The sequence below is a fragment of the Pelecanus crispus genome, chromosome 13 (genome assembly GCF_030463565.1).
Source record: "Pelecanus crispus isolate bPelCri1 chromosome 13, bPelCri1.pri, whole genome shotgun sequence".
Taxonomy (NCBI): domain Eukaryota; kingdom Metazoa; phylum Chordata; class Aves; order Pelecaniformes; family Pelecanidae; genus Pelecanus; species Pelecanus crispus.
In genome coordinates, this window is record NC_134655.1 from 8,346,580 (window position 1) to 8,370,471 (window position 23,892).

General features: G+C 40.9%; 1 protein-coding gene across 1 annotated transcript in view; it reads left to right on the forward strand.

Annotated features, from left to right (window-relative positions):
* The window catches only part of IL1RAPL2 (interleukin 1 receptor accessory protein like 2), a 384,489-nt gene that overhangs the window by 253,633 nt on the left and 106,964 nt on the right, over positions 1-23,892 (forward strand). The window contains exon 5 of the mRNA XM_075720755.1: positions 21,276-21,350. Coding sequence (XP_075576870.1) covers positions 21,276-21,350 — 75 coding nt within the window. The remainder of the gene's footprint in view (positions 1-21,275; positions 21,351-23,892) is intronic.

Genomic DNA, 23,892 nt, shown 5'->3' on the forward strand with positions numbered 1-23,892 from the left:
AGGTCATCGGGGCTTGTGTGATTTAACTGTGCCCAAAATTATTTATATTCTTTTGTTGAGAGTAAGGTCTACAAAGCTGCTGTCCTGAAGAATCAGAAATTTGAATACAGGAGGATTTCCAACCAAAAGATGAATATTGGATCAGTAAATAAAATTTGGCTATAAGAGGATAAACATACACTGTCAAGCACTACACCTCTTCTTACTCCTGCTGTTTTGGGGCGGGGGGGGTGGCTATATTGCATTACATTAACATAAAAGTCTTTTGTGAGGCATAGTGGCTGTACCTGAGATTATCCACTCTTACAGAGGAGAAAGTAGCTGTTAATGTAGCTGTTAATGTAATGTATTTTCTGGTTTGGATAAACCATTTTGTTTGGACAGACAGATTGCAGATTTTCCAGATTGCCTTTCCTTCCTTTTAAACAAAAAATCATGAAGAGAACAAAACACCAAGACCATACATTAGGTCTCGAGATCACCCTCACTGCAAAGTTAAATGGTTTGAGTTTAATGATAAAGATGATGATGATAATAATAATAATTGTTATTTGAAGTTATGCCATATTTTATATTCATAAAAAATTTCAGACAATGGTGGTATCTTTGCCCATTCTGCTATTCAATGGTATCAATTTTGTCCAATTTTCAAAATGATTCATTTTAAAGAAGACATTTACAGGTTGATGGGTTTTATATATGTTCTATTAAAGGATTGTAACCACAGGCAGATACCCCAAATTCCCACATATAAAGCTGTGATTTTCATTTGAAATAGCTCAAAAGTACCATCTCAACCACTCCATTCAGCCCAAGTTCATCTTTCTTAGGGTCAGGATTTTGACCTATGAAGCTGGCAATTGTGTCACAAGTTGTACTTGTTTGATTTGTCTGCGTTCAGGAAGCAAGATTAGAGGCGTGTAACATGACTTCATTGTGGACCATTTACACAAGAGGAATGTTGTTAGTATAGGAGTGCAAAGTAACTGGGGTTTGCCAGCTGTAGCTCTTTGCTGTGCTAACAGACTGTTGACTTCATGTATAGATAATGTTTTTTTTGAAAGAATCGGTGATCATTGAGGCAGCAATAATTGGCACCAGGGAAACTTTTTAGCAGGCCTTTCCTAGCAGTTAGCAATGTGTTGATTTTCACTGGTTTTTGAATAGCTAGAAAATGTGCTAAGTTTCAGTTGTGTAGTAACACTTAATTAAAAATACTGTAGAGACTTGGAGGGGTGGGCTTAATGTTGGGCAAGATCTTGACAAGTGGGCAGTGTGCACAGATGAGACTGAGAATGAACTGTTGTCTCAGGCTAACTGGGAAGTGCACTTCCCTAGGGAATAGGAGGCCTTGTTTGTAAAGAAAAAGCAGCAGGAGGAAAATTCACAGCAAAAGTCACTGTAATGAACTGAGAATGGAAGCATATGATACAAACTGGCCAACTTGGATTATTTAGGAGCCAAGCGTCCTACCATGCTCTTCAACAAGAAGCGCTGGGCTTCAAAATGAAGATCCGCTAGATCCAAAGCCCAGGCTTGGGATGTTAAGGGCATGTTGGGTTCTGTGGATGCATGACATGCAAGGGACATCTGGAAGTGTTTCATCTGACTGTGGGATTATATTTACTTATCACTTGCAAGCCTGGACATCATTGTTATTTACCACTTAGGGCATCACAGCCCCTAGACATAGAATGTGTCATTGATTACGGCTGGTGCACACAGAGGTCAAAAACATTGCACTGAAAATATTCCTCAACCAGTTAGCAGTAGTTTAGTGTTTGGGGTGACTATGGAGAGCTGCTGACCAGAGCCCCCAGAACATTTATGCAGTTTTCATCAGAGTAAATGCACTTAGCTGTGCGGGTCTTGTACCTGCCTGCCATCTTTTCTAGCACCAAGACTGGATGCCACTTCTCAGGAAGCCTTCAGACCAGTGCAGGCTGGAGATGACAGGCACTCTGATGAATTTTGGATCCCTCTGTCAAGGTCCATGTGGAAAAGGATTCCACAGATGTGTCCTCTTAGCAAGTAGGCACAGACATTTAAATAAAATGCTGAGCTTTCCTAGCGGAGGTGAACGTGATTTGGACCATCCTTGTGATCTTACAGTTCCATGTGAGCGAGAAACAGATTGTTTATGATATGCTCATAGGTCATGAGTGACACAAGCTGATGTTTCATTCTGCTTCTGCTTGTTCTGTTTGGTTCACAGAGGAATCAACAAGCAGAAAGTAATAGCGTACATTGGGGAGAGATCGTGGATCTTTTTGGATGACCCTGTCTTGTGTGTTCCTACCTGTCACCCAGATTTACAGCAGAGCCAGGATGGGTTAATTTCCTACCTGTCCCCAGATCCTTTGACAGAGTGTTGTACAGTGTTGTTGGGTCTAGTTGTGTTCAAAGTAATGGCCTTCTTTACCCCATAGAAATGGGCCTTATGCCTTTTTGTGTGACCTCATAAGAGAAATAACACTAATGAAGAGGAGAATGGCAAGTCTGTTTTTCTTTAGTCATGCCATGCTAGTATGTCATGCTAGTATAGCTAGTATGACATGCTAGTGTCAGAGTCAAACTCCTGCTGCATATGGGTTTATTATAAATGTGCCACTTAACAATAGCTTGACCTGGGAATTGGCGCACACATATTTCAGCCTGGGAGTAGTCATTTGCTTGCCCACATTTTGGAAGCTGGTGATTTATAAATTTCAAATGTACAAAAGAATAAAAGAAAACTAAGAGAGACACCATTTGGGTGCCCCCCACATTCAGCAGTGCATAAAGTACATGCCCAGCCCAGCAAGGTCTTTGCAGAACAGAGAAGTGATTTACACTCATGCTAAATGTCAAGCGTATGCAATGTGCAGGTCTTTTTGCTAAGCCTCAACCAAAGACTAGGCTTAGGGATTGGATCGGGTTGGGACAGAGACAAAGCCTAATGCTCTAGTTGAAGAGGGGCTGCCAAAGGGAAATAGACCATTCTTCTGGAGCTTCCATCAGAAACTTTCTTGCCAGAGCTGGAGCTTTGTCCTTCAGTGTGTGCCAATGACTCCTTTCTCACAGAGGCCATGTTCTGTATGACGCTACGTGGCAGGCAGTCTTGGCTGACATTGGCTCGCAAGCTGATTTTGTGGCTTCTTTTCTATACCAAGTCCATGGAGGCTGCAGTTGCAGCTGTAATGTCATTTGAGCCAGTATGAGTGTGGAGCAACCCTGTGCCATGGCATTCAGAAGCAGAAATTTTCTGTCAAGTGGTATCACTAAGTAGAGATAGGAAGTACTCCCCTTTGTTCCAGTCTCAAAATTCTACTGCAGTTGTCTTACTCTGGCTTCACCTGGCCATAGCTTTAGCACATAGTAGAGTAGAAGTTCTCCCATTTACCTTACATGTTGGTATAAAACAGGTTGTACATTTGGATAAGTGAATAGGGAACTCTCAAACTGCATCTCTGTGCATTTTTTCCATCTTGTCTTTCAGTTTAGGCAATACTTCAAATCTATTTGTCTGTTGTATAGGCTGGGATTTCAGCATAGGGTTTTCTTGACCTTCATTCACACAAGTATTATATCTTGCAAGACATCCAGTCCTGAACGGCTCTTCTGTTGTCTTAGAGGCCTTAGTCTGCCAACCCAAAGGAAGCCTACTTGTGCAGGAACAGACAGTTGACATAAGAAAGAATGCCTACAGCTAAGTTCTGTGAGGGATGGGATATTCCTCCTTTGAAAGCTGTGACATGGGAGATTTTGTCCAGATTCCTCCAGAATTTTGGGTTTTTTTGAAAAAACAAAAAGCAAAATTTAAGGCTCTAGCTACTGCAGCTGTGGAAGAAGCTTTCAAAACTAACATGAGTTTAAATTAGGAAGTTTTATCTCCCTGAATCTGAAGCTTGAAAATGTAAGAGTCATTTCAGTCGATTCAGTTGCTTAATGAAATAATGAAAGCATCATATGAAATTATGCAAAACCAGGGGAAATTCAATATCCTGAAACCCTACACCCAGATTAATCAAATTAATGGCAAGGTATGAAAGGACACATTTGGGAGATTATGTAGAAATTCAGCTGTGTAGGGTTTTAAGAGCCTTGGAAAGGGAAGATGAGCCTTTGCTAAGTGCTGTATGGCAATTTTCTCAGTACAGTAGTTAAATATAATATTTTGGGGAGCAGCAGCGATGTGATTTTTTTTTTTCTTTTTTTTTGCCTACAAACCTCCTCAACGTGTTTGGTTTAGATTGGAGGAAGTTAAATATGCTTCAAAGCTATTGTCTTAATTTTCTGGAGAAAAATATATAACTATGTTTCATATAGGAAAAATGTCACACCAAGGTGTTCCTCTTTGGGGGGAAGGGGTATATTACTCTTCCTGTCTTTTTTTTTAATCTAAAATGGAATTTGACATTAATTTACAAACAGTTTCAGGCAACCAATAACACATTTATTTTCCTTCATAAGCTATTTGTCTGAAAAAATTAACTGGGCTCCTACCTTGAATATTTGAGAACTGGTCAGTGTTCAAACAGTGTGAAAATATAATTGGAATCCCCTACTTTCTGCTTCTTCTCACTATCGTATTTTAAACAGAACAAATAATATGTAGAAGTGAAAAAAAAAAGGAATTAAAACCTGAGAGGGGTGAGATCTGGGACAGGATGTAATACACCCAAAACTTGTAATGAAATGTATGAATTTAAAAATGTGCTTGCCAAGAGTACCAGCAAAAATGAACACTAAGAGTCAGATACCTTACTGCCAAACTATTACCCCCAAAATTTGGGAACTTGGAATTTGGGTGCCAGATTTACTCTCCTCTGTGACAGGCTGCTGTGCCAGCACTCAGAGTCATCCCACTCACACCACAGAAAGTCAAGCGAGTCTGAAACCATAAAGGATCAAGATAAATAGCAGCATGACAATAATCAGCCCAAAGCTTCTGCTTGCCCTGAATGTTCTTGCTTGTGAGACTGCAGCCTCATCTCTCAAAGGAAACATCTCCAGATGAAATTTACTTTACTAGAGGGGTTCAGACTGGAAAGTTTCCTGATCTGAGGGTTTTTCCCTGCTCTTAAAACCATGCTCCCCCTGCAGCAGTCCAAAATGTACTGATTAATATGAGACTAGGCCTTTGCCTAGGGCATGAGGAAAGCACTGCTTCGTTGGCGGTGGAAAGCTTGCTCCCATAAGGGCATCTTGTCAGAGCCCACATCTCCCGTCTCAGTTTCCTGTACAGAGTCCCTCAAGGAAATGCTCCATCCCCAAATCTGTATGCTCATCTCAGTGCATCTCTGACAGTCCCCATGTACTTGTACTTGTACTTGTACTGTACGTGCCTCTCCTGTTCCCACCTAGGATCCCTCATACTTGTTTCCCAAAGGAGACATTTCAGTGTGTGGTATTGGTAAATCATCTTTCTAACAGGCAGAGGGAAATGGAAAGGAGAAGGAAGGGGGCTTGCATGCCATTAGAGAGATGGAAGGAGCACATTCGTTGTGCTGTTTGCTCCCACTGTAGTGCAGATTTGGAGTTTTTGTGCATTCCCCAGTGGATGTCACTCGCCCCAATCCAGATTTTCCAAATATGCTGACGCAGCAGAGATGAGCACCAGAGAGACACACGTGCTCCTCTGAAGACACTTCATCAAAGCCTGTTTGTTATGACTAACAGCGATCAATGTACAGAAGAGACAGTGACATCTCTTGAGTTAAGGTAGCGTGAGGAAAGAGAGAGAATGAGCACCTTTCCTCAGATGCAGCCCAAGCTCCTACCAAGCCAGTTTGCCCGCCCTGGCCAGCTCAGCTGGGTCATGGTAAAGAGCATCAGCCTCAGCCACCGCAGTCAAGGCGAGCACAGAGACTCCTGACCCTGAGCTGCCTGCTTCTCTCGTGACTCACATCAGAGTCTGTTAAGTCAGGTTCTTTAACCTGAAAAATACGGCTGCAGAATAATCCTTGCTGGTTCATTTCCATTTCAAGTAAGCATAAATCCTATTGCTAAGTCCTCTGTCATAGTGCTGCGGGCATTGTGCTGCGGGGGGCTGGGTCTCAGGGAGAACTCTGATTGCCTCAGAGGTAGTTCACATATTAAAGGAAATACCAGGCTGCCAGCCAAAGATGGAGAGCTGTTAGTTTGTGATAGACATGTTTGTAAAATCTGGGAGGAAAATACTGGGGAGGAAGATGGGGGGGAGAAAATTTGCTGTGTTAGACACCTGTGTATTGAAAGTGACAACATTTAATATTACTAGCAGGAAAATGTATCATGTATTAAATTGATGTACTGTATGATGGGATGCTTTTATACAGCAGTTTGGCACTCCTGGTGAAGTTTTGTATTGAGAAGTAATAAAGAAAATTCTAGTGTAAAATATGCTACCTTCAACATTCATAAAACATCCCATACTTTAAAGGACCCAATCCTGTTCATATCCACAGGCTTTGCCATTGACTTCCACGGAAGCAAGGTCGGCTACAAAATGATCAATTAAATAGGATTCCAGGAATGATTTACGGTCCTCGCAATATTCATTTTCACCCCATTAGTGTTCCTTCTCGTTAGTGTGACCTTCAGTCTTGCATAGTGAAATGCTCATTGCTCCAAACCATGACATAACATGATGAGAATACAACCGATAAGGCAATGGTCTGAATCAAACAAGATAGTACCAGTGCGCAGGAACTTTTTGTACAGTACAGTGGACTCCTGGCCCACACCGTGTAGTGGTTTTGGACACCCTGGCAGTATAAAATCTGTATAATTCTAATAAATTAGTTAATGGGTAGGTTTGAGGAATCAAAATATCTTTTATAAGGTCCATTTGATTGCTGATCATTTTTAAAATACTTCAATGGCTGAACTATAGCATCCAGACATGTATTTTCTTGGGGGGAAATTAATGTTGGTTTGCTTTTCCAAATAAAAATATCTAGCTTTGGATCTGTCAGACAAATGGAAAACAAAGAGCTAATCCCAGTGGAACAGGAATTCAGTTACGAGCCATCTATATCACAGACCTTGGAAATCTTGCCTTGCAGTTTCCTTTGCAAAACAGAGATGTTTGATGCAGTGACAGATGATATACTGTACTGTATTTTCTTTTTCTATTGCTGTTGGAATTGTATATTTAGTGAATTAGTCGTGACTGATGATAGTGTTTTAAGGACTTGCTAGTTCTTCCTGGGAAAAGATGGCATATTTTAACTATATTAATGGTTTGAGACTTAAGAATAGCACCATATATTTTTGTAATCTTTCAGCAGCGAAGCCACAATTTATACAAATGGATTCGCTCTGTCTTTAGCTCAAGCAACTCTGACAAAAGATGTCATTTGAAGTAATGTTGCTCATCATTCATAAACGCAAAAGCTTAAGGCTCCATTGCTTTGATATGAAATTGTGTTGGAGTTTTCAACTCCTTGCAAGATCAGTATATGGTGTTAATGAGAATTTAACTGTTTTATGCAGCTCCAGATTAGACTACTTTTGAACACAAAGGCGCTTATTTACCAACAGAAAGAGCTATACTAACTTGAGAGTATGTAGGAGGAGAAAAGAAGCATTCCAGCCGCAACTCAGAATTCTCTAAATGTCAGCTCTGGAGCAGTTAAAAAATAGTGCTACCATGCATTCAGCCAAAATTGCCTATTTACAGTACAGTATATTAGGTCCCTTTACAGCACCTTGGTAAGGAAGCACATCATTGCAGAATAATACCAAGGGCTGGGAGAGGTCTCTGACTTTTACTTTGGTGTATTAGCTGAAAAGGAGCCCAGTCCTGCAGTTGCATTTGAATAGTCCCTTTTGTTGTGATAACAGTAGTGCATGTATAGGGACCCATCTCTGGATGGGTAATTGTCAGCAAAAGCATGGTACAAAAAGTAGTCTTTAGACACAATCTGAGAATAATAATAGATTAAGACAGAGGTTCTGCCTTAAAAGAGTATCTAACATTACTGCTGCACTGTAGTTTTGCTTCTGTGATCCAACTCTTTTATGATGCCACTATGCTTTTACTACTAAAAAAAACCCCAAACAACACCACCAACAACCCCAGCCCTTCCTTCCTCCATTTCATCCACTGGTTCTGTGAAAAGCAATGATACTGTATAGTTTGTAGATAAGTGATAGATCTTTATATAGCGCCTATTTTACAGGTGTGCTGACACACAAAGATTTTCTTTAATTATTAATTAAAATCTGGGAGAGAAGGTGATAATATTTCCCACCTATAATCCTGTACTTAGATTATCTCCATATTACCCTGTTAAAATACTTTGTTGTGTAATTATTAATCCAAATATAGTTCACCCCCTGAGAAACCATCATGCTCTTTAGCTATGCATCTCACATCTTTCAGTTTAAAATCTTGCCTTACGTTTCTAGAAAACAGACCTTAGAACTGAAGTAAAAGACTCGATGAACAAGACATAATCTTTTTTCCTGTAATGAATAAAACATGATTGATAACTGTTGTGCATCAGAAGGAGTTGATGGACATGTACATGTTGATTAGATAGGAGTGAACATGCTGCATAATACATTTTAAAGGAGACAACAAAACGGAGAAAAATTTTCAAGTGGGGGTAGGTGGTAGGTAAAACAATCACATGTACCTGGGTCAGGTTATCACACTCGCTGTGTGATGAACGTGACAAATAATGCAACCTTTACTGTTTCCTACACTGCCACTGCTGAGTTTGTGCTCAGCTTCTCCATCAGCCAGTCATCCCATCCTTTGGGACTGAAGTATTACAGATGGTCATAAATTTATATTTTTTATTTGGGAGGAAATTTGTGGGGTTTTTTCTCAGATTTTGCTTTCATTTTACATTGGAACAAAACCCAAAATTCTCAAAATTCCCCTCATAAAGGCATGTCTGAAGAATGCCACTTGAAAGTACTGTTTCAGAAAGAAAGTTTCAGGGTGGTATTATTGGAAAATTTTGGGGGAGATCTTCTTTAAATTACTTTCTTTGTTGCTTGAACATTGTTCCATGAGCTGGGGCAGAAGTACTATGCGATCATAGATAAGATGTAGAATGGCAGTCAAAATAGTATGTTGAGTTTCATATGAACGATGTAGTTTAAATGTAATGGCAGTTACTACCTAGAACAGATTGAATCATCTTGTTCTCTTGTTGAAAATGTCAAAGCAAAGTCTTAAATTGCTTCAACACATGACAAACAGAAGACACTTTCAACAGGAAAATGAAGTGTCAAGCAGGTTCGTTACAACAAGCTGACACAATTTCATGAAAAATTTCTCAGAAATTACATTCCTGGTAGAGAACTTAGATCTGGCTGCTGGAAAAAAGCAGCAGAAAACCTAAAAGCTGGGTAATGAATGGTCCTCTGAGAACAGCAGAGAAATGTAGGAGCCGAGGAAAGCGATCTCTGTTTTGAGCTGCTTCACCAACAGTGTCCCGGTGGCTGCGGGGTGGGAGAGGTGCTTATTTCTGTCCTGGTGGTTGGATGGAGAAATTTCAGGAGGACAGAAAATGCTTCTCCGGGAGCCTGCATATGCACAAGTAGTTCAGGCAGAGGCAGGCAGAATATCTGGGTATTTGGGCAGCCCATCGGTATCGCGTCCGTGCACTGTTCACAGAGAGCTTGTACTGCCTTGTCCACCAAGGCTGGGGGGAGCGAGGTCCCCTGCCCGCGCACTTCGTGTGGATAGCCCTGGCTGAGAGGAAACTTGGCGCTGATTTGTTAATGAAAATAAGGGGGGTTCCTCCCCTCCCCTCCTCTCCTCTTTTTCTGCTTGATGTTTTTTGGTTCTTTGCATTGTTGGGGTTTTTTTTCTATTTTTTCTTGATTTAAAGATTATCTTCATCTTTTAATAAAGGATGGAGGAAATACACTGAAGGATTAAATCCTTATCTGCCGCCGTTTGAAGTGCCTTTGGGCCTGTTTAATCTCACATTTCAGGGGATTTTTAAGCTAGGCCCTCCTGCAGTTTCTGCTGCATACAGTATAACCTGTGCCCAAATTGACCCATGGGACAGGTAAAATCCGTCGCTCCCTCTGCTGTCAAGTTTATTTTATGCTCCTCTGATGTAAACATCTGGTGTGTTGATAGCCTGCTTAGCAATGGTCACATAGATTCAAAACAAGTGAAGTCCCAAAGACTTTTTTTTGGCCACGTCTTCACTCTTCTCCATGGCTTTTCGTGTTGCCACAAGGTCTTCAAGGTTGTTTCACTGGGAAGTTCCTTTGTTCCTCTCAACTGTGCTGCATGTCCCTGGGCTTGTTAACAGGGCTGCACGGAGATGCACCAGTGGGCACTGGAATGACATTTGTCCTCGTGCTTTTTGTACACATAGCTCTCTGTGCAGCCTCTAGTCATGTTCCCCTTGGAGGTTTGTTTACCATTCTTTGCGTCTCCACTGACCGTTAAACATTTTCAAGTAATATGTTAGTCTTAAGATATTACATGTTTATTGTTGAGTAGTTGCCTCCTGTAAACCTGATGCGTGGGGGTGAGAGTGTGCCCACTGACACAGGATGTGAATCATTTATCTGGAACTTGTTTCATCAAAGCTATGAAGTTTCTTATAACATCTTTCTTTGAGGTAGTGCTTTGCGCATGTTTGGTGTATTTCTGTGAAAAAGAAATTGCGTTCTTGGATCAGAAAAGTGCCCTGTGTTTGATAGTAGCTGATACTGAAAGGCTCAGGTCCCACGCTGATCACCAGGGAGCTATTCTGCTTCCTGTCAGCTGGTATAAACGGATGCAAGTGGGGAAAGGCAGCACTGCTGACTCTGAAAATGGGTCATCCCACCAGAGATTTCTATGGACGCTACTTTTTTTGTTAATTCTTTTAAATCCTTTGCCTCAAATAAGAAGACAGATTTCGTGGGATAACTATCTTCTTCATTTCTTACAGCATTGTCTTTCATCAGAAGATTTGCATTTTCTGGCTCTTCGGTCATAAGGCAGAATAAACAGTAGCAAGTGTATCTATGATTTCTTTACATGCCTATATTATGCCTGCTTTCATTCATTTTCATGCTCATCCAACCAATAATGACATGATTTGGCCCAATTTTTTTCTTAACAATGCTACATGTGCTTAGTGAATAATACAATTCAAAACTTCTTCAGTGGTAAAATGAAAAAAAAATAATAGCAAAACCTGGTGGAATATATTTTGCAGCTTTTGAAGACAAATTAGAGACAAAGAACCTACATACATATTGCATAAACATTTTATGAAAAGGTTTTCCTTGTCAAGTATAGTAACATTTTTCATCATTGTAGCAAGCTTTGGAAGCCAGGGTGCTAATCCAAAGAATGCATCAGAAGTAATAGGCTGGATGGGGCAGGGTGAAACCTACTCATTAATCCCCTATGGAGCAAAATCAATTGGCAAGAGATGACTTAACGGAAGTTCTGTGTTTCTTACTTGTGAATGTCATTAATCTAAAAAATGTACAATTGAAATTCCATCTAAAAATTGTTTGTGGTATGGCAGCTTTGAAATTGTAACGCTCCTGCTGAACATCAAAGCAGGCTGAGGTGTTACACTGTGCAACATCTAATCATGTCCAAAGTACAAGTTTTAAATGGTTTCTATTGCCTTTGAGACTTCAAGCGAAATACATTTTTAATGTTGATCTTCCATAGCCGTGTCCTCTTCTTTGAAAAACTGCACAGGAATGTTTGGTCTGTACCAAAGGTTTTGACTCGGGGCTGTCTCAGGGCACAGGTAAGCCATGCAGATGCCTGAAACAGCAAACTAGGAGAGGTGGCGAAATGGCACCAGCTCCTCCTTTGCCAGATTGTGGTGTGCACTGGCTGGAGGCTGCTATGGAGCTTGGAGATGGCTATTCCCAGCCCCCCAAAAAGAGCACCCATTGTTTGCCAATGGGTATAGTCCCATAGGTGCTTAATACTTAGTATAGCTGGCATTCATCGTCTGCAATAATTCTCTTTTGATACACTATCTATATTTAATACGAGGTTTTTAGTTTCAGAGAATAATGGATTGCTTTGAGTTTTATTAAAACAACGCATAAAACCCACTCCAGAAAAATTCATGTTGCTGGGGTTGTGCTGTGGTGCAGTAGTTCACTGTGCACGAGTGGTCAAATTGATCATGGAATATTAATTGGTTGTGGAGTGTAGGCTTTTGGTACTCTGGTTTCAGGTTGACAAGAATGATAGCTTTCATTTGCATGCAAAGTCTCCAGCTGTCCCTTCAAGATGGATGATGGGATCTGCCTTCATCTGTCACCACTTCTTTACTTCTTTATAAGACAGAAAAAAAAAAAAAGAATTAAAAAAGCCAGAAGATGTCATAAAATGTTCTTTGCAGATCTCCTTGAAATAGAGGGTAATTTCAAGTATCTTATTTCTGCTCAGAGTCCAAGAGAAATATTTTGAGTGCAGATGAAATGATGTGTCCTTTGTGTTAAATACACCCAGTTCATTAAATAAAGCACACTCCATTTGAGATTTTCATGAATTATATTTCAGGGAAATGTAATTTACACTTAGTAACAATGTGTTACACTTTTTTCTCTACTTCAGAGGAAACTTGTGCTTGCTTCATAAAAGAAGGCCGCATGATCCACATTTAGGAAAGGAATAAAATGATCATGCATAATCTAATCCAATCTGTGAAGTTTAGAAATGCAGTGAAAAGAAGTGTGTGTTGGCAACTGTAGGAGTAAGGGAACTTGATAGCATCAGTACAGTGAGAGTCCTGCTAACACAGAATTCTACTTTCCAGCACCCACGTTGCAATGGCTCTAGTGACGGGACTGACAGTAACCCATACCATCAGTGTCACTGAACATTTCACATCAGGAGATGCGTCACAGTCGGCTGCCGCTGGTGTTTAACATGTACATTGCAGTAGCGTTAAGTGTTCAGCCCTATTGTAATTACTTTGTGATGGGCACCTTGTGGGATTTTGCTATCTGTGCTTCAGTGATGTGCCATCTATGCTATTGTTTCTATTCCACTTCACCATGGTCCTCCTAAGTCATACTCTGTTGCATAAATTCCACCAGAATCTCACCATTGCATTTTCTACAGCCCTACATGACTTGATTGCCTTGTAAGAACGGGGAAGAAGGTCCTGCACAAATCTGAAAACTGGAAGATCCCCAAACCAAATCTACTTCATTTCTACTTTTCTTAACATTTCCATGAATTCAACAGAGTTCGTCTAGCACCTGATGCTCCTGCTCTTCTCTCCAAAGCAGTTTGGCTGTCTCCATGCACTCTGATAGCATCCTGTGTGCAGTAGCTGAAGACATCTTAGGTGAGAAGACTGGCAGCAAGACTTCTTGTTCAGAGGTGATTTCGCACCTGGAATTGCCAGCTGCTCCAACAGCTTCTGCTGCAGGCATGACCTTACAGCCCATGGAAACTGTTTACAACTAGTAACAGCAGCTGGCAAGAACAGGACAGACACGGCTAGTTGTTCAGAATTTTGACTGCTCTCAAAGTCAAGGGGGCTGCAGTCATGGCTAGCTTCTTCTTGGTGCCAGTAGTATGACCTGTCAAACACGGGTGTGTTCCAAGTCATTGAGGACTTAATGAGTTAGAATCAAAACCACCAGTAATGATCCAAGAGCATTTGAGTGCCTCAAATTTCATTTCCCGTGCGAGCTGCATTTCAGCATGGACACAGTATCTTCCTTAAAACTGTGATTGTGTTGTCCTTCTTTCTAAGTCATAAAAATAATTCATGTGATGAATTCCAATTATTTACTGCTAATATAAAAATGCTAAACTCCTTCTTGCAGAAAATTGTCCCACAGAGGCAGACCAAAGAGTGCATTAAGGCACTGTTGATCCTAGGTAGAGTTTTCAAAAAGTGATATTCATGGTGACGGTGGCAGAGGGGGAGGCATCCAGTTGCTGTATCATTTCACCCCATTGTCCCTAAAGATGCATTTCCTGCTTGAATAGTAATAAATAGAGAAAAACACTTTGTCACTGGTTAATGACTCCTGGCTTCCACGCAAGTTCTGAGTTTATTGAGTTTGAGTTTATTGAGAATAAGTGTTCAGTGTTTATCTTCAAAGGTGGAGACATTTATCCTTTGACAGCATTTTGTTGCAATGGCTTTATTTCTGTTACAGCAAATGACGGATGGAGGTGCAATCACTTTGTCAGCTTGCTACTGTGGTGAAGGAAAGGCAGCACAACAGCTGAATGCTGAAAAAGTGTGTTTTGACTGACTGGTAGAACACACTACAATACAGCTAATCAGGGAACGGTGTCCCCATATAAACACAGCCTTGCAAAGCTGCATTTTTATGAATGAGTTGCTTTATGTGGTTTTCTACTGCTTTTCACCTTGTGTGGTAATTTACTGCTGTGTCAAGAAAATGAAAAGCATTCGTTCTGATCTGGTAGCGGGACTTGCTGGTGAACGTCTGTAAGAGGCTCAGTCCACAAAATGTACTTACTGCAAGTCCACGTGGGAGCCCTTGGCTCTTTAGACAAGCTTTTAACTCTGCAAGTGCACAGTTCAGTCCCTGGCAGCCAAGACTATAGCTGTCACATTTACATTTACATCTGCACAATTGGCTCACACATATGCTTAGGTGTAAGCAGCAACATAAAAGAATAAGGACTGGCAGGTCAGGCCTGAAGCATTTTACTGTCAGCCATTGAGAAATCTGTTGGCACAAGCTGGGGTTTCAGATAAGCCAAAGGGAGTTAGGTACATATTTTTTAAATGGTGTGATGCTGAGCTGCTCTTAGCAACATGTGCCCTCTGGTTAACATACTGAATTAGCATTTTGCACGCGGTTAGTTCCATCTTCATCTATGGTGTGAAAGTTGCAATGTCACAGCCAAGATTTTTAGATGCCAACGTAGATCTAAGCCATGCCTGGAAGCATGTGTATTTGAACTAGGAGTGAACAAGTGCTTAACTTCAGGTATGAGCTAGTTTCAGATTAAGGATTTGGCATACTGTTATTTGCCCCAGAGGATGCTATTCAAACAGATCGGTTCTGCTGTCAAAAGGTTAGCCAGATTCTTGATTGAATGATACTGGAGGCTCTGTGTTAATTAATGGTGGGAAAATGCCAGATCCTTTGATTGAAGGAAGTGGGTTGGCGTGTAATTGTCTCATAGAAGATTTGAAACAATTCTTCTTAGATTCCCTGCATTCTGCTTCATATTTGGATAATTGTCCCTTTCATCATTGCAAATTACATGAACAAATGTCCAGGAGGTACATCAATAATAAATTATAGAACAGCAAATGTACTTTGGGTGTTTATCACAAGAAGAAGAAAAGTCATTATCCACCCTGAGGAAGAAGAAAACCCTTCCCCAGAATTTGACCAGTTCTTAGCCACATGTGAATTAAAATTTTTAGCCTTCTGCCTTCATCTCCCTTAGAAGAGTTATCTGGTCTGGAAAACACTCCAGCTGTGCTGAGTCACAAGAAAGAGACCCTTCAAATCATAAGCAGCTGGATTTCAGTGCCTGACCCTGGTGCTGACTGGCTTCGCACTGGTAGCAATTCAGGTCCTTGGAGCACGGATGATGCCTGTTGGCTTAGAGCATGCCTCTGCATGGCACAGCGGGGAGGCGATCTGCATTAAATTCAGAAGTTGTGTTTAGCCGAGCCACTCAAAAATTGCAGTAAGAGACTTGTGTTCATTGTAGCGACAGCTTGGGCTGTCTCTCTCTCACCGTGGTTGCCGTAAAAGAAGTCTGACTGGAGTGGGGAGAGTACTGTGAGGCTGCTGCAGAGGGAAGGTAGGAAATAGCGTAGGGAAATAGAGCTGTGTCAAATAACAAACTGTGAAGGCACTGGTGTTCACTGAGTTGCTTGGTAGTTTTTCTAACTGGTTATCATTGCTTATCCCTAAGTAATGATATCCTAAGGCTGTTTGTTTTCTAACTGCTTTGTGCTTTTTCAGGAGAACTCATTAGTGTGTCAGATATATGTTTGAACATGGAATGAGAGAATTTTTGAAATAGTAAGGCTGCGGTGGGAAAAAAATGAGCCTCTAGGCTCTTATGCTGCACTGGCACAAGCAGGAGCTGCTCCTTCAGGGTTGTTGTCTTCTTCAGTTGGTCCTGTGGGTAGCTAGACATTGCCCTGAGCAGCAAGTCATGCTCTCCCTTGTCTGCTAAAGATCACTGTGTAACTAATTGGAGAGGCCAAATCTTTTGCAGGTCTCTTGTCTGTTTTTCTGAGGCACTTCTCCTGGGACAGCACATTCCTTGTGCCTATGAAAAAGAGAGGATAAAAGCATCATGTGTTCTGGGAAAGAAAATGCACCTGGATGAACAGTTACAGAGGATCAGATCAGTGTATTGATTGGTACAACACTGTGCCTTTAAATCTCTTATGGAAAAATCCCAGTACAAGTGTTGTTGAAATTATAGCAACTTGATTATTGCTTTAAAGTTTGTGTATTACTTTCTAATGGGGTGAATATAAGCATGGGAAGAAACAGCACTTCAAGCAGTCTCCTAGCAGTCTGGCTGCTAAACAGCCTCTGGCCTTGTCCACTAAACTCTTCTGGGAGGCGCATGCATTGCCAGGTGTCTCTGGGTAAAGAAATGTCTTTCCAGCTTGTCATCCAGCACCCGTGACTTCAAGCGATGCCCCAGGAAGCGTGCCTGGTGTTACCCTGGGACAAAGCACAGAAGCCCTGTGTGAGCCCTCCTCAGTCTTAATTCAGTAGTGTACTGTATCAGCTGATACTTGCATAAACAAACGCAGCCAAAGCTGTCCCAGCCTGTTCATGGGGTGAAATCCTAGAATGGCAAGTAAAGGCAAAGAAAGCCTTTAGTGTGCTGCATCGTCAGACCTACTATCTTGCAAAGGTTGGTCTGCCTGTGTGGCTGCAGGAATTGTTGCTTTGGGGTACTAATATCATCCTTGTTCTGGTGGCTTCACATGTAAGTATGGCTGCTCAGAGCAGTCCAGGGGCATGGCATGTTCCAAGGGGCCTGAGGGGAAAAAAACCAAATTAGACAGCTCTATTCCAGCTCTTCCTGTGACAGTTAATGAGGTATATTCATATGTCTTTGCAGAAGTACTGCTGTACCTTTAATAATAGGAAAGGTGTTTGCAGTGCATTTAGTTGTTTTAATTTAAAGTGCTTTTCTGGGAGGTGAAGTAAGAGTTAGATGAGAATGCATAATACTGTTAGCTTTATTAAAGACATGTTGATACAGTAACAGAATTAACTTTTTGTTCTGCTTCCCCTTCTAGCAAGGCTGGAAATCAGAGTGCTGCACATCTATAAAACTGTTCCAAGAATTAAGGAAACTTCTCTTAAAGGAATGGGCATTTAAATAAAGGCTGTTTATGGACTTCTGTCAAGTACAGAGATCATGAAAGATTAGAATCCCTCATAGCTGAGAGTATCTTGTACTGCCTTACTGTTTAAGAAGGACCAAAAGTGAATTTCATGAGGTGAATAAGTGATCTGATGTCTGACCTCTAAAATAAGAATGGCTTTTGTTTTCTGTAAACGCATACGACATTGAAGAGCCAGCAGTTCATTCCCTTCTAGACTCAAAATCCCTTTGGGCCAGTTCAGTTCCTATGTAAAGAGCTCTGGCAGGCTGCCAGGTCATTATAATGATTGCTCTCCAAGAACAATATGGCAAAATATAACCACTTAAAATGTGACATGCAGGAGCACATTTAGAAAACATCCAAAGACTGCAAGTAATGCTAAGGGAAACAGGGCAAAGCCCTGGTCAGATCAGGTTGCAAGGGGTGCAGGTGGGAATGAGATACAAAAAGAACATTGAGCAAGGAAAGCCTGGGCACACTGACACAGCATGGATGTAGCTACCCCAGCAAGTTTTCTCCGCATCCTACAATGCACACAGTGTACAATTTACTACCAGAGATGAAAAATAATAATTCAGGAAAAGCCTAAAGGTAGCAACAAAAGCCTGAAAAACTAAGGAAAAAAGCTAAGAAAAAAAGGTGTTGGTAATATACCAGAAAGAGAAACTCTGTTGAGGCCCTTCACAAAGTACAGGGGAGCACACTCAACTGGCATGCAAGGTTTTGGGGGGCTTGGGCTTTCCCCACCTCCATCAAATTTTCACCCAAACCAAAATTTACCTGGTATATCAAGCTGTTTAGAATTGTGTTCTCAAGCTGATCTCTTTATCCATTTCAGCCTTCACTTCACTTGTGAGATCTTGCATGTGTGCTGAGCTTTAAACACATCATAATGTCCTGTAAAGGGTCAGTGACAGTGTTGCTTGTTCTGGCCTGGTCTGGGCAAAGGGCTTGATTCTGTTTGTACTGGGTTTAAATCCCAAAATCCCTTTGCAGCCACTGTGACCTTTCCACTCCCTCCAGCACGTTTTGCAGCAGGCCTGTGTGGAAGCTGCAGCAAATAGCTGCGTGTGTCTGGCAGCAGCCATTCTCTTCTCTCTGTGCTGAGCATCTGGGGTAGTCCTGCACTTAGATACAGGCCAACGTGTTACCTTCCTAAGAAGTCTGAATTGGGCACTTCCTAGGCCAAAAAGCATTTTCTAGAGATTTTTGGGTCATTCTTTTAAGAAGGTACTGACCTCAGTTGCACAGAGGCAGTTAAGAACATTGTTAAATTTTTAACACCTTTGTAGTACTTCCTTTTCCTGTCTCCTTCCAGCAGGCAGTCTGAGGAATTCTGCCTAGACAGTGTAAAAACCAATAAAGAAACCAAAACAAAATTGCAGAAAAACAATATTGTCAGGTTGTGACTCAAGTGATGAGGTTCCCCCTCAGTGGATGCCAGGGCCAGACAACACTACCTCTAATTTTCTGTGATGAGTTGAGAGCAAATGGCAAGCAATACCTGTGAAGAGGTCCTTCTTATGGCTGGCAGCGGGTTACAGTTCAACTAATGTAATTCTAGTTTAGTAGCTCTTGCTTCTTGCTAAATTATTATTTATTGACAGGGATTTTTCATGTGAGGAATTGGAGTATAAGAAAAGCAGAACTCTTATACATGTTGAAAAGAAAAATGTCAGTACTGAAAATGTGCTCTCACTCTTGTGTTCTCCCCTTCCAAATGTTCTGGCTATCAGTGTATTGGGTCTTCCTGGACAATGTACTTTTTTCCTGGAGTGTTGGGAATGAGCTTTGCTTGAAGCAGGCATGACCTCACCAAGTGAGAAACTTAAGGTTTGAATGAGGGTGGGATTAGTGGAGAGGCTGGAGAAATAGTTATCCATCTCCCCTTCGATGCTATGCGATTTTATGAGGAGGAGTGTCTCAAAAGCTTTTAGCAATTTAAAAGCATATGTTGCTTAAAAAATCATCAGTGGAATGTGTTCCTAAGTCCTACTTAGAAGTTTTTGGTTAGGATTGAAATTCCTTAAAAAGCAAGTAGACCGTACTTACACATGTAGGTTTGGCAGTATTTTCTTCTTACTCTCTAATGACATTTAGATGACTTAGGTGCATTAGCACAGCAAATTAATTATTTGTTTATGCCAGAAATTTTCTACTCACAAGCTAATGTCCAAATAATGTGATTGTACAGATAGCCTTGATGTTGCTTCTGGGTCAGTCTTGTGACTTTGCATTGGATGAGCATTTTTGAACTGCTGAATTCTCATTGACAGAATTCCCCATTTATCTTTCATTCTGAGCCCTGCTTGTGGTTTTAGTCTTAATAACATGCTGTTTAAATCACTTCGGAAATTCCTGTGTTGTCCTTGTGGGTAAACTGTACAAGGAGTTCTTCTTACAAACACACATGATTTTGATCTGAAATGTTGGCTGCTGACTTGTTACCGAAATGCGTATTTTGTGATAAGCAAAAGCGTGGCTGTAGCATCAGTGGAAGGAACTCCATTTTCATTTAAATGGAACTGGGGAAGTGGATTGTGCTGCAATCACTTCTTAAGGAGTTTAAAATAAAAGTGTCAACTGTAAATCAAAATCAAACAGGTATTTCTTTAATACAGTTCGTCATTTTCTGTAGAGGTAGAGGTAAAAATATTTTGTAGGTTGACGATTTTTTTTTTTTTTTGGTAGCAGAATAATTCAGCTACCTTCAATTTTACACAGCTGTCATTTCTTAGATGGTTATCAGAGCCACATTAGTGAAATGTGTAACTGCTGCACATCTACTTCAGCCACTCAGCCAGCTTGTTTTAAAGCCCTAGGGGAGGTGTGTTGAACCATTGCCTCATGCTGAAGCAGATTCAGGGAGAGATGTCCTCCCAGTATGCCAGTGGCTCAGGCTGAGCTGGGAGCATAGGCCAGGAGATTGCAGAGCTCAAAGTCCCTCTGCTTGGTTCAGGGAGATCTGCCTGTCCCAGCCGTGGGCAACTTTCGGCTTGAGCTACCAAACCTCCGGGTAGACTTGTTTCCTATCAAATCAGTAAGTGCTGAGGCAATCAGGGCAATTTTGCCTTAGTTTTAATTGAAAAATGCAAATTCATTTTACAAACTCAGCTCACATAATTTCAGGTGATGAATTTCAACTGGAAAAGGTTTGAAGTAATTTTGAAATGTTTAATTTCCTGTGGTACAAGACACTGTACTCGATTAAAAACAGTTCTCCCCATCTCCAGGAATACTCAGTCGTGTATTTCAAGCTAGCCCCAACTTACAAAACCTGTTTGCACAGCCTGGCACTAAGCTCTCAAACCAGGTTGTGAAGCCTGCATCCGTAGCTGTGCTTTTCAGCAGTAGTGTTATCTGTGACCATCTGTCCTCAGGGCTGGAGCACGCACCTGGTAGGACCAGGCCGGGGTAATGTTTCCTGCTCTCAGGTGGACATCCTTCTGTAGAACAGAAGGCAGGGTCCCCACTCAGGCTTTGAGAAGAGCATCCAGGTACCCCACCCAGTTGGGTAGGAATGTAAGCTAGGTGTGAAGCTGCTGGGGTTCATCAGACAAAATTCTCTGCAAGTTTTCTTTGGGCATCTGAATACTGTTTTGGGCAAGCATAAAGACATGTTGGGGCTGGTCACGCTGAAATAGATTTGGTTGGCATTTCAAATTAATTGTGTTAACTTTGCAAGGTGAGGATCTAAAATGCTTGATCTAGTTATTATATGTAGATTAAAAGTGAGAAATTGAGTTTGTTTTGCTGCTTTGTATTAAAAATGTAACTCTTGAAATAGCTCATTTCCATCAAATCAGTGGGCCACCGCAGCCCCTAGGAAAGCTGTAGCACATTGGCAGTGTAACAGCCATATTATGTAATAAATGTTTACATGCCATCGAGTGTACAAACATTTGATTGCTTACATGACAGAGCTTTTCTTTGGCAGTCATTGGTCTCAATTTTTCCATTACATTTTCTCATTTTCTTTTCTAGCTTTACTCACAGACAAACCTCCAAAGCCATTGTTCCCCATGGAGAACCAGCCAACTGTTATAGATGTCCAGCTGGGTAAGTCCCCTTCTGGGAATAATAGATCCTAAACTTCCACTCTGGTAGCAGATGGGAAAAATTGAAAGTGGTAAGAAAGGTTTAGTGGTACTGTTATTACATGCAAATCAATTTGCAGCTTCTCATTTATAACTGTAGAATTTACTGCCATGGCAATTTAAGAGAATGAACTTGTGTAACATCAGGGGATGGCAGTACTAATTGGTTACACTGGGTATTAAATAAAAAGCACTGCTGCTCTTTTTAATATATGATTGATAAAGTAACATATGTCTACATTGGTGCTGTATTGATCAGTCGATATTCACCCTAAGACAAATATTCTCATAAAAGAAGTGCTGATTCCTTTAAAAGTTAATGTAAACCAGTGCATTTTCAGGTTGTTCTGAATGCTTACCAGAAAGGGCTTTTGACTAAAATGCTTATATGCTTTTCTCACTCCTGTGATACATTATTCTGTGAATGCACATCTCTGAATCTCAGCTGGTAGCCTGTATTTTCTCTCATGTTGACCAACTGTGATGTTAGAGAGTTCTGCTAACTTTGGGGAACTGTGGGGCACCTTGGTCCTGAAAGAATGTCTCGGCTTTGAAGTTCCAGAGTGTCTTTTCAGTGACTTGAAAATAGATTTCTAATTTTGAGAAGCAGAATTGGAGTTGCTGTTGAGGACTGTGATGCCATGAGCTTAAATTACAAGAGATGTGTTGCAGATGTGAATTATTCACTGCTGAAGCTGTGGCATTTTCCTTCTTCTTGAGCTTGACTTTCTTCTTCCTTTTATGCCAAAGTTGGCCAGGATTCAGTGGTGGAATGGTGTTTAAAGGCAGGCAGGGTCAGAATGAAACATTTTAAGTGGGCTGATAACACTCTGTTCAAACTGTTTTTGTGAAACTCTACAGGCTCCTAATTGAGCTGAGTACAAAGGCATATCATTGTTCTTAAACCAGGTGCCTAACAATTTCAGTGAATCACTTAAAATGCTATGAAGTATTTAAAAGCAGGGCTTGAATGCTTGAATGTGATTGTTGAATCGTGGTAAAAATATGAATCATTTGTGACCTTAGCTAATCTTAAAGATTAGCTTTCTCTCATATACCTGAATTGACCCAGGAGTCTGTAAGGGCTTGCACAGGGAAGACAGAAGTGGATCTGGGAAGCAGGCAGTGCCAGATGAATTCTGCAGACAATCGCATATGTGCATGTTCACGTTCCCCTCCACAGGACTCGTGTCTGTAGCTGGGCAGAAATTGGCCTCTAAAAGGGGGAAACACAAAATGGGTCTGAAGGCGTAATCAAAAGCCCAGCAGAATTAACAGCAAAACACAGTCATCAAAGTTTGGATCAGCCCAGAAGGCTGAATTGACTCTCTTGGTCCAGCTTCTTAAAAGTCAACTTTGTAATGATTTCCTTTGGGAGCAAACTGTCCCTGCATACATCTGTGTAATAAAGGCACTCAAAGAGTGCACATCTTTGTTCCCTGCATTTTTATTCCATCTTCATTTTCTCTTCCAAGTTCCCCTATTCCATCAGGGCTCTGTTTTTGCACTGAATTTCTACTTTTTTCTGTGTGAAAACATTTTGTTCTGACTGATTAAAAAGAGGTTTGATTAAAAAAAAAAAAAGAAAACAAACCAATCCCCTCCTCTCCTTGGAGATATGGCTGAGTAATAGGATTTTGGAATATCTATAGAGGGAAATATAAATCTTGCATCTTTATATGCTGGAATGTAATCCATTAGTTGTCCCCTAAGATCAGGGAATTTACATATGGTGCTTTTTTTTCCTGATGTGTTAATGGGTTTGATTATTGCCACTAAACTATATTCACATTATGTGTAAAAGATTAATGCTTCCAGAAGAACCTGCACTCATTTCTTTAACATACAATGAAGATCATTGGTTTCCTTCTTGATTTGAAATTGCAAATAGATAGAGCTAGAAAATTCTCAGCGAGCACCCTCCTCCTCTGGAGGCCACCTGCAGCTTTGGGCTGGGAGGCTGTGCTGACCTCTGCAATACGCTGCAGACCCTCGCTATGTACTAGAGCTTTGCAGGAAAGCAAATCATTTGATTGCAGCAAAGTAACGGAGGAGAAAGTTGTATGTAAGGTCATCTGCTGGAATACTTTTTGAAATCTTGTTAAGCTCCTAGGAGTTTTGATCAAGTGACATTCTTCAATATTTTATTAGAAATCAAAGTTTCTGTGTTTTACAGGGCCTTTAGCCCATGGAGTCAAATTGCTCAATATGCCTGCTTTTTCAATAGTTGTGCAAGTATGAACATGCCTCTAAACTACAAAAGAAGTGGAGCTTAATCCATCTACTTGTTCTGCAGAGATTATTTTAGATGTCTATTGGAAAACTAATCTTTAAAGAAATAGCTGTCTTTGTTCTAGAAGCAGAGGAGATTAATAATTATTTACTGTCTTTATCCTTAATGATTAGCACAATGCAATGCAAAATCTTCCTAGAACTCTAGGCAGTGGCCTAACTGTTTAGCAGCTTATTTGACCTGATTGCAGACTTCAGTATTCACCTTTTGG